A 13,638-nucleotide genomic window follows, 5' to 3' on the forward strand; every position below is an offset into this window, starting at 1 on the left:
TGGGACACACAACTCAACATGTTCATCTTTTGTCTCATCAGTCAGGTTCACCATGGTTACATGTTTTCACCATTTGTGGATAATACCTCTCTCACTGTGCCAAAAAGTTGATTCTCTTCATCTGCACGCAGCATTTTCAGTGGGAAAAATGTTTCATCCTCTGAGGGAATTATTCAGTCTCAACTGACTGCAGGTTTCTTGATCATTAATATGCAAACCTGCAAACCACTGATCAAAACCACTGATCAATGGCCATGAGTACCATTCACAGAGAGTTGGGGAATGGCTGCAATCACAGCATTGTAAGATGGTGAAAGATGTACCCTTAGGCCCCCTCCTTGATTCAGAGATGATCTCTCCCTTTTCATATCCCATGTCCAGGATGTGTGCATCCTCAACATTGAAAGAGTTTCCACTGGCCTGTTGGTGTAAATGGAATGCAAAGTCGTGACCTAATGAGTTAGCTTTTCTGTGTTGTACCATCCGCATCGACACAGGTTGTTTGGTTTCCCCCAAGTATAACTCATGACAATCCTCCTGGTACTTAACAAAACTACACTATATTACTCTGCCCAAGGAACGGGTCCCACAATCTGATTCTTGGGCTGGACCGATTTTTGGCGCTGAGTGTTTTGGGGTTTGAAAACCACAGAGAAGCGGTGTTTAGAAAAAATGTATCTCAACTGCTCCGATACTCCTGACACATAAGGGATCACTAAGGGTTTTTGTTTAGGCAGCAGTTGTCCTTCTCTCCTGGATCAGCTGGAGCTTTCTTTAGGCGCCTTCCCAGCTTTTACAAATCCAGCTAGGATAACCACATTTACTCAGGGCCTTCTTGATGTGATGTTCTTCTCTTCCCTGGTCGCTGTGTCTGTGAGGATGGTGTTCGCTCTGTGTTGTCCTGATGACACCTAGTTTGTGCTCCAGTGGATGATGAGAGTCAAACCTTAAATACAGATCCTTATGCGTTGATTTACGGTACACAGCTTGCCAGCTGAACTACCTCCAGATCAACACTAGTAAAACCAAGGAGCTGGTGGTAGACTTCCGCAGGCACAAACATCCTCCACTGCAACCACTGAACATCCGAGGTATGGACATTGAGGCTGTGGACAGCAACAGGTACCTTGGTGTTCACCTGAACAACAAACTGGACTGGACTCAAAATTCAGAAGCCCTCTACAGGAAAGGGTAGAGCAGGCTGTAGCTGCTGCGGGGACTCAGGTCGTTTGGAGTGGAGGGCCCACTCCTGAAGACCTTCTATGACTCTGTGGTGGCCACAGCCATCTTCTATGGTGTGGTCTGCTGGGGTGGCAGCATCTCTGCTGGGGACAGGAAGAGACTGAACAGGCTGATCAGAAGGGCCAGCTCTGTTCTAGGATGCTCTCTGGACCCAGTGGAGGTGGTGAGTGACAGCTGGTGGCTAAGCTGTCATCACTGTTGGACAACATCTCCCACCCCATGCAGGAGACTGTGACAGCACTGAGCAGCTCCTTTAGTGGCAGACTGTGGCACCCACGGTGTGGGACGGAGAGATTTCGCAGGTCTTTCCTCCCCACTGCTGTCAGACTCCACAACAAAGACTTTAACTGATCAAACACACACATCCACTGTATATAGTATTTTATTTAATTTTATTCTATTCTGTACAGTTGTGTACTGTATTCTTATTGTATTCTAATTTTTGCTTCATAACTTTTGCACTGTCCACTTCCTGCTGTGACAAAACAAATTTCCCACGTGTGGGACTAATAAAGGTTAACTTATCTTATCTTACAACAGCTAATGAAGAAGCTAAGCTAAGCTAAAGCCAGATAAGCCACAAAATAAATCAGATGAATGATAACATAATGCCCAAGCACTGGGTTTTTACTCTTTAAATTCCTTCACCTAATCCGTAAACCTATCCAAGGGCATCCTTCTAAGTGCACGTCTCTGCCTTACTCCAGCTACTGTTAGCAATCCAGCTACCAGCTTTTTGTGTACCTGAAGACTCTTTGAAGGTCGAAACGTTGCTTTGTTTTTTTGTTTTTGCTGGCACGCCTTCTTTTGTTGATGATAATATTGGATTTTTTTCCTTTCCTGTTTTTTGGAAAGTGTTTTTAATTTTTTTTGAGTAACATAATTTATTTTGGAAAAAATACAAATAAGAAAAAAATACAACTAACGATTTAAGATAGGCTGTGTGATTCCCGCTGGCCTGCAGACTAAGATCTCCCTGTCTATTGTTACAGGGTGGGAGTCTCCCCCTCCTCTCCAAGTGGGCCAAAGTAAGGATACCTTAAATAATTTTTAAAGTTTCAATAATCACGACCTTAAAATATATGATAATCATGTGCATTATCTTCCTCCTTGAGTAGGAGGTCTACTGGCCCATGAAGTAGATATTGTGCATTTGCTCATACTACATAAAGAGTGTATGTGTGAAACAATCACGGGGCATTATAACATGTGTATGATGATGTATTTTTGTGTATATACATCTTGCACTTGAGATGGTCCTTCTTTAGATATTATAGCTTAGTGTGTATTTGATCATGCTGCAATTTGTGTGTATGTGGAAAATCTGTGCTTTTGAATGTGAACGCACCATGTGATGTAACGTATGACTCGTGGTATACACTGGGGTCTCAGGTGGGTCCTCAGACACCTATTGGGAAAGGCCTGCTAATGGTGTGACTTCCACAAAGCGTTTATCTGGTGCCTTACTTCTGTCCATTAATGTAGCAGCTATCTGCACTACCTGTGGTGCACACGACACATAAAGGCATTACTGTGGCTTCACAAAACTGTTCATACAGTGAATGAAGAATAATCACATTGTCTACAGTAGGCCAGTTTCCTCACAGTAACCACCAACAGCAGCTCCCCGTGGCTGTGTATCTGCATCCACAGCCACGCACTGACGGCATAAAAAGGTTTAATTAGCAAACGTAACACAGGTGTGCCAATCGCCTCACCTGTCTGCTTCCTTAATCACTGTCTCACTGCTCCACCTGAACCTGAAGCCACGCCCACACTGAAATGTAAACTGTCTTGTTTAAATGTCTTTGTAGGTAACAGAAACTATTTTTCTGGCACAGCACAAATAATCTGTGGCATCTTCGTGTGACCCCTGATGGTTTTGTGAATGCCTGAGGCAGTGCCGGCATTTTAATGTCAATAGTTTTGTGTAATTTTGTTGTTAGCTAGAATTTGCAAAACAAGTTTATCTTTTTTAAAATTTGGATTTCAAGTTGGATTTCGAGGCTCATGAAAACGAATCAGCTTCAAACTTTTGAAAATTAATTTTTTTCTTTTTATTCCAAAAAGTGAAAACAAAATATTTTACTGAAAAACAAAAACAGTAGATCAGTGTCTGGATGACATAACTCATGTCACTAATGACATCACTCAGACAGCCACAGTTTGAAGGTCCGATCGTAGGAACAGGTGGCGATGAGTTTCCCATCAGGTGACACGTCGACGCCCATCACCTGAAAACACAAACAGGTCAGAGATCGCCAGCAATTAGGAGCGCCCGAATGGACCAATCAGAGCACAGCGCTCATACCTTCCCCTCATGCCCAGCAAGTGTCTTCAGTGGCATCCAACCCGGATGACTCCAGACCTTCGCTGTGTTGTCGTATGCACCCGTCAACAGGAAGTGCCCGTCTGTAGCTGCAAACACAGGAAGTACGGTCACATTAACAGGAAGCAAGGTCAGTAATATTTAGTTTTGTTGAACAATAACGTTTTTTACGTTGAAAGCGGACGGCAGACAGCAGGTTCTGGTGGGCGGGGACTGTGTAAAGGCACTTCCTGTTTCTCAGCTCCCAGACCTTACAGGTGTTGTCTCCACTTCCTGTTGCCAGGTGATACCTGAGTGGAGAAACATTATTGAAGCTGTTAATTCTGATCAAACCGTGAAATTTATCATTTTAACATGTTTACAACAAAAACAATCTCTTCACTTCCTGCAGAATCCCGATTATTGATTCGGCTGTGTGTTTTGTGTGATGCTTTGTGATTGGCTGACCCGTTGGGGGAAAAGTGCAGGCTGTAGATCTCCTTCAGGTGACCCTCAAGGAACACCACGCAGCGTCCCGTCCGGAGGTCCCACACCCTGCCAAACGCATCCAGGCCACTGATTGGACCACAGACAGAGAGAGCTGATTTGTTAGTTACAGAGACGTGCTGAGACGTGCTAGAGCAGGGGTGTCAAACTCAAATACACAGTGGGCCAAAATTCAAAACTGGAACTAAGTCGCGGGCTAACATTAATATTTATTGAAATATATTTATTGCTCCAGATATAAGAATGAATCTTTTCTTATGGACTCAAACACATTTTGCTGAAAAACTGAATATGGAACAAGCAAAGCTTAATACTAAACAATATATATATTAGCTGTATAACACCAGTAGGCCAGCTCTGATAGTAATTTGGTATGGCTTCGTGGGCCAAATGTAAGTAGGCTGCGGGCCAAAGTTGGCCCGCGGGCCAGAGTTTGACACCTATGTGCTAGAGGATGTTGTAGCGTTTGTTTACCCTGTAGCAGCCAGAGAACCGTCAGGGTGAAAGGTCAGGTCGTGGACACCTTTGCTGTGACCTTCCTGATGGAGGATTTCCTCCTGAACCTCCAGATCCCAGAGACGCCACGAGTAATCGTAGCTGCACTCCACACGGACAGGAAGTATGTCACACACAGAAAAAAATATTTCTGTGTTAAACTCAGAGTAAAACTTTCGAAGTAAAATGGAAAATTTTTTTAAGGAGAGAAAGTAGGTGGTGCTTAGTGTTTGAGCATGCTCTGTCTCTACACGTTACACAGGTATTTTGACTCATTACAGTAAGAATGAATATTCAGAGTAATTTCTACTTTACCAGGTTGTACCCAGGAACCGTCCTGACGGATGCCACGACACCCGAGAAACTCGCTCGCTGTGGCCTTCAATGTCTGCCACTGGCTCATCACTACAGCAACCAGAGACACAAAGCCATTAATTACTGATAGGATATGAATCAGACCCCACCCCCAGTTACCTGCCCCTTGCCCTCACCTTTCCAGGTTCCACAGCTTCACTGTGCCATCAGCAGCACACGAGGCCAAGCTGACATCTGATTGGTTAAGAGAAACTCCGGCCTGGGGGCGGAAGACGAAGGCACCCACATTGGTGTTGTGACCTTCAGCCAATCAAAGAGCAGGACAGAAAAGGGCGGAGCCTCAGACAAATGATTCACAAGTGATCAAAGTATTGATCAGTTATCATTTAAACCCTCTGGGGTCCAGCATTTTTGACTACTTTTTGATTTCACATTTAAAAACTGTTTACCTTCTCTTGTTTGGTATCATTCTTTTCAGCACAACCTCACATGTTTAACAGTTATTTTTTCATTTGACATACTGTATTAACACAATCAACACAATCGTCTCATTGTTTTGACATGCAAAACAAAACAATCGACTACACTACACAAGATACACACAACTATTTTATCGATCAATTACAAGCCCCCTTGTAATCATCATATAATGTTTGACATTTCTGTGGCAATAAATCTGAAACCTCTAATTTATCTCACTAACAACTAATCAACAAGCAATTCCAATGTAACCAACAACAAAAACAAACATTAAGCACTGCCCACCTCTGAGTGTCCGAATCAGGTTGCAGTCAGGGACGGACCACAGCTTACACAGACCGCTCCTGGAGGTGTTAGCACGTTAGCATTAGCTTCAATACAGCAGTTAAATAAGCTAACATTTACTCATGCTAATGCTAACTGTTTGCATTTTATGCTAGTAGTGGGCGGTGCTTGTTACCAGGAGGCCGTAGCCAGCATTTTGGAGTCGGGGCTGAAGTGGCAGAAGCTAATTGGTCGATCGTCCCCAATCTGACTGCAGAAGTTGTTCAGATTCTGAAGAAGCGGAAGAGGGGGTGGTTAGTGCTGCTCATGCTCACTGAGAACGAGGACATTCGCTGTGACACTCAGAGTGTTGTTTTTGGTGTGCTGCTATCTGCAGTTAATAAAATTGACTCACCCTCAGGCTCTTGTGCAGCTCTTGTTGTCGGATTGTTTTGGTTGCCTCGGTAACTTCCTTCTGAGTGCGTGCAGCCTCCAGGCGCCTCATTGCTCTGATGGACCAATCACAGAGATAAGGAGCTATAGCCAATGAGAATCAACCAACTGACATGATATTTTTATCATTTCTTCTTGACAGATCCTGGCGGCTCATTTACCAAGTCTCAAATACTTTAAGATCGCAGTGTGCGATTGTATGTATGGAAAGTCTAAGGAGTCAAACGCGTTTCTGTACAAGTGAAGACTCTGTTATCGTCCACAATAATACGGTATGAATTCCCGCAACAGGGATATTATTGCCATAGCAACACTGTGTTTAAAACTAGGGGTGCCCAGCTATGTCTGACAGCCAGAGCCGTGTGCCCACCTCCGAGGATGAGTTAGTAAATAGGAAGTTGTCTTGAATCATGCTCAATTATCCAGGTAAGTAAATCCCCCAAAAATTATTCTGTTCATCTGGACGTAGTGTTTGCAGTGGGAGAAACGTTTAGTCACTCATCCAATGATTTCTTCAGTTCAGCTGAGTGCAGGTTTCCCCAACCATATAAGCAGTACATTTGCACAATGACTGAAACTAGCCCACTGAATGAACAGCGGGCTGTGAGGTCAGTTTCAGCAAAAGGGCTGAACTTTGCTGTGACACCAAGACGAAATCCCACAAGTGGAACTGATCACAGCCACAGAAACAGCCATTCAAAACTACAACATTGCAACTGCGGACGAACGTTTCCATCCCATATCAGCATGGAGGACAGGAAGGCAGTCACATCACTTAGTAATGACAACAACATTATCATCCTTCCAGCAGACAAGGGTAGGTCCACAGTTTTGCTAAACCATAAAGACTATGATGAGAACATTTTGTCACTACTCAGTAACAAAAATAGGAGGGTGAGAGATTGTCTGAAGCTGTTAGACCAAGACAATGCTATTGACCGGACCTCATACCACAGGCTATACCCAGGGGAATCTACACCAAGTCTGTATGGTTTACCTAAGATACATAAACAGAGTGTACCTTTAAGATCAATTGTCTGTATGATCAACTCGGTCACCTATAACATCTCAAAGTTTCTGGCTTTGATCCTCAACCTGTTGGTAAGCAGCTCTGAACACCACATCCAGAACTGGATGTGTCTTAATTCCACCTATTTCACATACAAGGGTCAGTATTACAGGCAGAAACATGGGTGTACCATGGTTTCCCCAGTTTCACCCATTGTGGACAACTTGTACATGGAAGAAGTGGAAAAGAGGCCTCTGTTATCCTATCCTGGAACACCACCAAGTCATTGGTTCAGGTACTCTGTGGACTAATACATCAAATTCACCAGGGAGGATATAAAAAGTGGCAGGTTAGCCTTCTTAGACTGCGAGTTTTCCATCAGTAATGAGGGACATTTAAGAGCTGATGTGTACTGTAAACCAACGCATAAGGATCTGTATTTAAGGTTTGACTCTCATCATCCACTGGAGCACAAACTGGGTGTCATCAGGACAACACAGAGCGAACACCATCACCACAGATACAGCGGCCAGGGAAGAGAAGAACATCATGTCAAGAAGGCCCTGAGTAAATGTGGTTAACCCAGCTGGACATTTGTCAAAGCTGGGAAAGCGCCTAAAGAAAGCTCCAGCTGATCAAGAAGAGGAAAACAACAACTGCTGTCTAAGTAAAAACCCTTAGTGATCCCATACTTGTCAGGAGTATCAGAACAGTTGAGATGCATTTTCTCAAAAGACTGCATCTCTCTGGCTTTTAAACCCCAAAACACGCTGCGCCAAAAATTGGTCCACCCCAAGGATCGGGTCCCCCGACACAAACAGAGTAATATAGTGTACGCTTGTTAAGTGCCGGGAGGATTGCAAGGATTTATACTTGGGGAAAACCAAACAACCTCGGGCAAAGCAGATGGCACAACACAGGAGACCTAACTCATCAGGCCAGGACTCCCCAGTCTATTCACACCTACAGACCAGTGGACACTCTTCAATGATAAGGATGTACACATCCTGGACTGGTTTGGGTGGGGAGTCGAGGAGGCCATTTATGTGAAAAGGGAAATCCATCTCTAAATCGAGGAGGGGGCCTAAGGGTACATCTTTCAGCTTCTTACAATGCTGTGATTGCAGCCATTCTGTAACTCTCTGTGAATGGTACTCATGGCCATTGATGAATGATCACTGATCATGACAATTTGCATTTTTATGATCAAGAAACTGACCTCACATTGTTTGTCAGTGGTTGTAGTTTCTGTCATTGTGCAAAGTTACTGTTTATAAGGTTGGGGAAACCTGCAGTGAGCTGAGACTGAAGAAGGTGAAAACAGCCAAAATCACATTATCGAGTATGATCAGGCTACGATGGAGGAGATATCAGCAATGATTCCACTGAATGTCGCTGGAAAACTGGTCATCTGCATGTCATGTGACAGAGCCAGTTGTCACTGATGTGGTCACAGTAGCTATTAAAAAGTTTGTAGCGTCTTTACTGTCCAGTAAAAACTAAAAAGTGCCTATTGTGATTTGGCGCTATATAAAGAAAACTGCCCCTTTGAGGGCAGAGCCAGGACAAGCTGGACAGATTACATCTCTCAGCTGGTCTGGAAACACCTCGATGTTCCCCCAGATACGATAGTGGCCGCGGAGAAGGTCGGGGCTTCGGTCCCCTGTCCCATGACTGGATCCCGGATAAGCAGAAGAAAATGGATGGAACGAACTGAATCGACCTGCACACAACATCCTGACAGGAAATTTCTCTGACTCCGAGCGTATTCAGCAATTATTTGACAGTTTTACTTCAGATTTACAGGGGAAACCCAAGCTCGGTTACTCTGCTGCTTAGATTTATTCTTTTACCCGTGCATGTGGAAAGACTAAATATAATATTACCGATTGGTTATTGGTTGTTAGGGATGGGTATCGTTTAGGTTTTATCCGATACCGGTGCCAAATCGGTACTTTTGAAACGGTGCCGGTGCTTAAACGGTGCTCAAACCGGTGCTTAAAGAATGGAGAACACAAAATTGGTCCAAAAACCTCTCATGTTCAGCTGTTTTTTGTAAAAAGATAACAATGTTAGCCTTTTCTGCAGCTATAGGGGATTTATGGCATCACTCTTGGCTGGAAGCAGTGCTTAATCAATGGAAAAAACACAAACTTTGTCCAAAAACCTCTCATGTTTAACTGTTTTCCACTTTTTCTTTGGTCATTTTAGCCTTTTTGGCCAGGGTGAAGGGAGTATCTGCCATCAAACAAGAGGACAGCCGCATGTAGCTATGATGATGTTTGCTAGTTCACCTTACATGCATTAATGTAATAAGTGGTTAGCCTACTCAACGTAAATTACACACGAACAACATTAAGCTACTCACGCAGAGAAGAACGGCTGCTGCTGCATCATCCTCATCATTTCTGCTACACTGGCAGGGCTAGGGGCCAGGACTCTCCTCTTCGTGTTTTTGGGGGATGTTGCTAACTCCGGGTCCGATAACAGGCAACCCACCCGCAGTAGATGTGCTCGGTGTGAGGTCTCGCAGCAAGCTATCAAATACGGCGCATTTTTCGGCTTTTAAAAAAAACGCTATGCGTCTCCAGGTGTTTCATCGGATTCGAGGTGTTACCTCCTTTGACAGTATCACAGTATCAGCTTAAAGCACTTGTTGCAGGCTGCTGAGTTTGCATCTTTTGCTGTGAAGTACAGCCAGACTTTTGACCGCTTCGCCTTGGGCATTTTTAATCTGTAGCTCTGCTCTAAAAGAACGTACGTACCTGGGCCCGCCTACTATCCTCGGAAACGTAAAATGATTGGCTAGAAGTGTATCACAGCTCAGGAAAAAAAAAGCACCGAAATAAAGCACCGAAATGTGCGCTGCTTTTCGGTCTGGTTACTACCGTTTATGTCAGAACACACCGGTACCCATCCCTATTGGTTGTCATGGTGATATGGCTGTTCATGAAACATAAAACATAGCATTCAGTGGTGAAGGTTAAGGTTGATGTTTACGTCTTCACCAGGCGGGTTTGAGACGGAGGGATTTTTAGCTCTTTTGTCCTTCTGTGATATAAGGACTCAGTGTGGTGCCCTGCCTAGTTACTGAGAGAGGAGTCTGGTAGAAGCGGTGCACTCAGTGGTTGTCTTTGCTCCTCCTCCTCTCACGCTTTGATAATGACTCACCGGGGAAGAGAATATCTGGCCAACCAGAGCCGAGCATCCTTTAGGGAAGCGGAGCCTTCGTGGTACCATGTCTGCTGGCACTGTGATTGGTCAGAGAGAAAATGTTTAGATCATGCAGCCAGGTGTTCTGAAGCCCCACCCACACTCCAGGTCAGCTGACCTCATCCTGCGACCTCTTCGCTCGCTCTTCGTCCTTCCTGGATTTCTTCAGAGCGTCCGGACCGACCACGGACAGCACACTGCGCAGCCTGAAGACACACACACACACACACACACACACTTTTACTTCCTGTCTGCTTCCTCCCTGTCACACTGACCAAGTTTGACAGGTTTTTTAATTAAATTATTGGCCCAAAATATTCCTAAGATGACTGCTGAGAGTGTTCTACAGAAGATTACAGAAGTTATTTTGCTCCACCTTTCGCGGCGGTCAGCTGGTCCCTCTCCAAATAACGTGATTGGCTCCCCCAGTGCACGGAGGCCGGCTTTCACCTCAGCATCATCAGTGGACACAGTGATCTGTCGGGCTCGTCGCCGTCGCTCAAACTCAGCAAGCGCTTCCTGCTGCCGCTCACTGACCCGCTCCTCAATCTCCAGAGTCTCCCCTGCAGGGCATCAAGGAAAAACAGAGTCAACCAAATTCCTGCTATCAATTAATCACAGATCTGATTGAGCAGATATTATTGATCACATGATTGATCAGAGCCTTGACTGTCGGCACTGTGATCAGCAGAGGGTGGAGGTTCTTCTAATTTCTAATAATTTTTAAGAGACATTTTATCAGAGAAACTGAACAAACTGCTAACCTGATGAGATGTTGATGTTTCCCGCCTCAATTCCCGCCCTGACTGCATCACTTCCTGTTGCTGAGCTGCTCGCCACATTGGCGCTCAGACGCTCCCGCTCTTTCTCCTCCAGGCTTCCATAGAAAACTCTGCTCTTCTTCACGGCCGGAGCCACATCCTCCTCATCGGACATATTGACTTCTTTTTTCTGGAGAAACAACAAAAACACATGAGGAAGATAAAGGTGACATTTTTAATGACAAAAAGAAAAACTGCTCAGAAGAAAAACCTTATTGATCCATTGAGCAGCAGCAGAGTGGCTGAAACGCAAACAATCACCCTGATCAGTAATAAGTGATCAATCAGCAATGTCAATCAGACACAGTAGCAGATTCATACTATACTTGGAACACCTTTATTTTTAACTTCCTGTTTGAGCTGCTGCAACTTCCTGCTCAGCTTCACTCGCTGCTGTCGGTCAGACAGAATGACATGCTCACAATGATCAGCATCTGTTACAATGATGAAATGACCTTAATGCACCTGCTGACATGTTAATCTCACCGCAGAGCTCCACCTCACTGGCCTACAGGTGTGTGTCACAGACAGGTGCTGCACCTGAGGCATGGATTTCCTCTCATCCAGGTAACTTCAGGTTATGCTGGGTTTCTGTACTATTATGGTCAGAGACTTCCTCCTCGTGTAAATCACTGTGGTAACTGATGGGATTTACCCCAGGTTAGAGATCAACAGGTATGAAATCACGCCTACTGACCAATCACCATTCCTGGATGATCCCTCAGAGCTCTGCAGGGAGAGTTGCAGGGTGCGTTTCCCTGGTCGTCAGTAGTAAATACTCAGTTTTATTCCTGTTTAAGCATCAATATCTGAGCACAAAGCCCCTTTTCCATTAGTACGACTGGTTTTCCATAACAATCAAGTACCACCTGATCTGTGTGATCGTTGTTATAGCAACGCTGCTCAGTTTCCTGTGAAGTAATTAATATCCAACATGAATGCTACAACAAAGGTGGACGTGGAGGCGACGATATACCTGCTGCTCGGTCTGTGGCTTTTCGTTAGACTCAGGGAACAGGACATTATTCTTTGTAGCCATTTCCTTTCGTTGCCTGTTTTCAAAAATGACATTTTAGATTTTCGTGAACAAGACGCTCTCATGACTCATTGAGTGACGCCACTGACCAGCCAATCAGCGGCATGCAGTCTGACGATGTCACATTTAAGTACCTGCTTGGAACCCCAGCCCGGCAGATATTAAAAAAAGTACCTGGTACCAGGTACTATGACCTGATGGAAAACCCTGGAAACTGTGGTGAGTACTAATGGAAAAGGGGCTTAAAACACCTGTGCTGTACCTGATGACCTCAGGTCGAGTCAGTTTTTAGATTTAATTTAGTCTTCTTAAACAGCAACGCGTCTGCAACTGAGAGAAAAACACTGCATTAATGTTTCTGGAGTAAGTTATGTTAAGAGTCCATTTTTAAGGTTCCTCACTGAGAGACCTGACCCACAAGGATCTGCGTGGTGGCCACACTCAGACCTGTTCCAAACACTAAGGAAAGGAGCTTCAACGCTTCCGTTGCTGAACAGACGAGACACTGGAGCATTCTTTATGAAAATGGAGGAGTCCCATAATTCATAGCGACAGACTTATCTGACCACGAAAACAATGATATAATAACCAAAGTGGAGCAGAGCATGAAAATTTTCATCATAACTTTTCCATTTCATCCACAAGGTATATATATATATTCATAGTTTTTAACAGAAGCTGTTAAACTCACAGCTGAACTCTGAACATCACACTGCTGGAAAACTACTTCCTGTTGAGTTGTTACTGCATTAAGAACAAATTTACATAAACTCTCTAAACATTAAGAACTCTATGAGCTGTTCAGTAAGTTTAAGCTTGTGAATATTCATCCAGTTGTAATACACTGTGTACCACCGTTGCGCCTCGTTTCAACGTTTAAGGCGTCTTCAGTAAATCCAGCAGACTTTTGACCTCCATCAGTACATCTGAGTCTTTGTTCTGCTTTAAAACTCCACCCTGGTTTTTCACAGGCTTTGGCACAACAACGGCCTTCGCAGAATCAGGCTGAGAACATGCTGTGCTGAATTCAAATTGGTGATTAGTTTGAAGACCGCGGACATATTTACAGGCGCCGCTCTAGGTGACCTTTGACTCCGTCCCCGTGTTAGGATCAATGATAACGAAAACAGAACTTCGTAGTTCAGACCTCTAAGCGTCCTCCTGCAGCTCTGCACCGATCAGTAATCGCTAACTCCTCACCGTTTCTCACCTGTGTGTTTCAGGTAAAGCTTCGCGCTCACCGGAGTCAGTGGACAGCGCGAACCCAGAGCCTCTTCAAGGGCTGAGTGTCTGTAACGTGCCGGAGCACGCGCTAACGGATGAGGGGGTAGAGCAGAGTATGGCTGATTTACGCTTTGACGTCTCTCTCACCTGTGCAGTTGAACACAGCGGCTCAGAATGCCGTTAAACCGTTCAATGAGAGAAACTTACCGGAGGAGACGAAGGACACACCGACGCGGAGCACCGTGACCCGGAAGTTCTTCCCTGAAGTGCC

General features: G+C 44.7%; 1 protein-coding gene across 1 annotated transcript; it reads right to left on the reverse strand.

Moving 5' to 3' along the window:
- Positions 1 to 3,365: 3,365 nt before the first annotated feature.
- prpf4 (pre-mRNA splicing tri-snRNP complex factor PRPF4) lies at positions 3,366 to 13,621 on the reverse strand. Its single transcript, XM_085357845.1, has 15 exons — positions 13,575 to 13,621; positions 11,051 to 11,237; positions 10,663 to 10,849; positions 10,405 to 10,492; positions 10,245 to 10,324; positions 6,027 to 6,120; positions 5,808 to 5,902; positions 5,633 to 5,691; positions 5,044 to 5,167; positions 4,868 to 4,957; positions 4,532 to 4,654; positions 4,019 to 4,126; positions 3,743 to 3,861; positions 3,554 to 3,660; positions 3,366 to 3,476 (listed from the first exon to the last, which is right to left on the reverse strand). Exons 2-15 carry the CDS (start codon positions 11,220 to 11,222, stop codon positions 3,390 to 3,392), a joined length of 1,533 nt encoding a protein of 510 aa, XP_085213971.1. The 5' UTR covers positions 11,223 to 11,237; positions 13,575 to 13,621; the 3' UTR covers positions 3,366 to 3,389.
- Positions 13,622 to 13,638: the final 17 nt, after the last annotated feature.

The sequence above is a fragment of the Diplotaxodon limnothrissa genome, linkage group LG7 (assembly GCF_057381915.1).
Source record: "Diplotaxodon limnothrissa isolate DT_005_m linkage group LG7, D_limnothrissa_male_GT1.1, whole genome shotgun sequence".
NCBI classification, from domain to species: Eukaryota; Metazoa; Chordata; class Actinopteri; order Cichliformes; family Cichlidae; genus Diplotaxodon; species Diplotaxodon limnothrissa.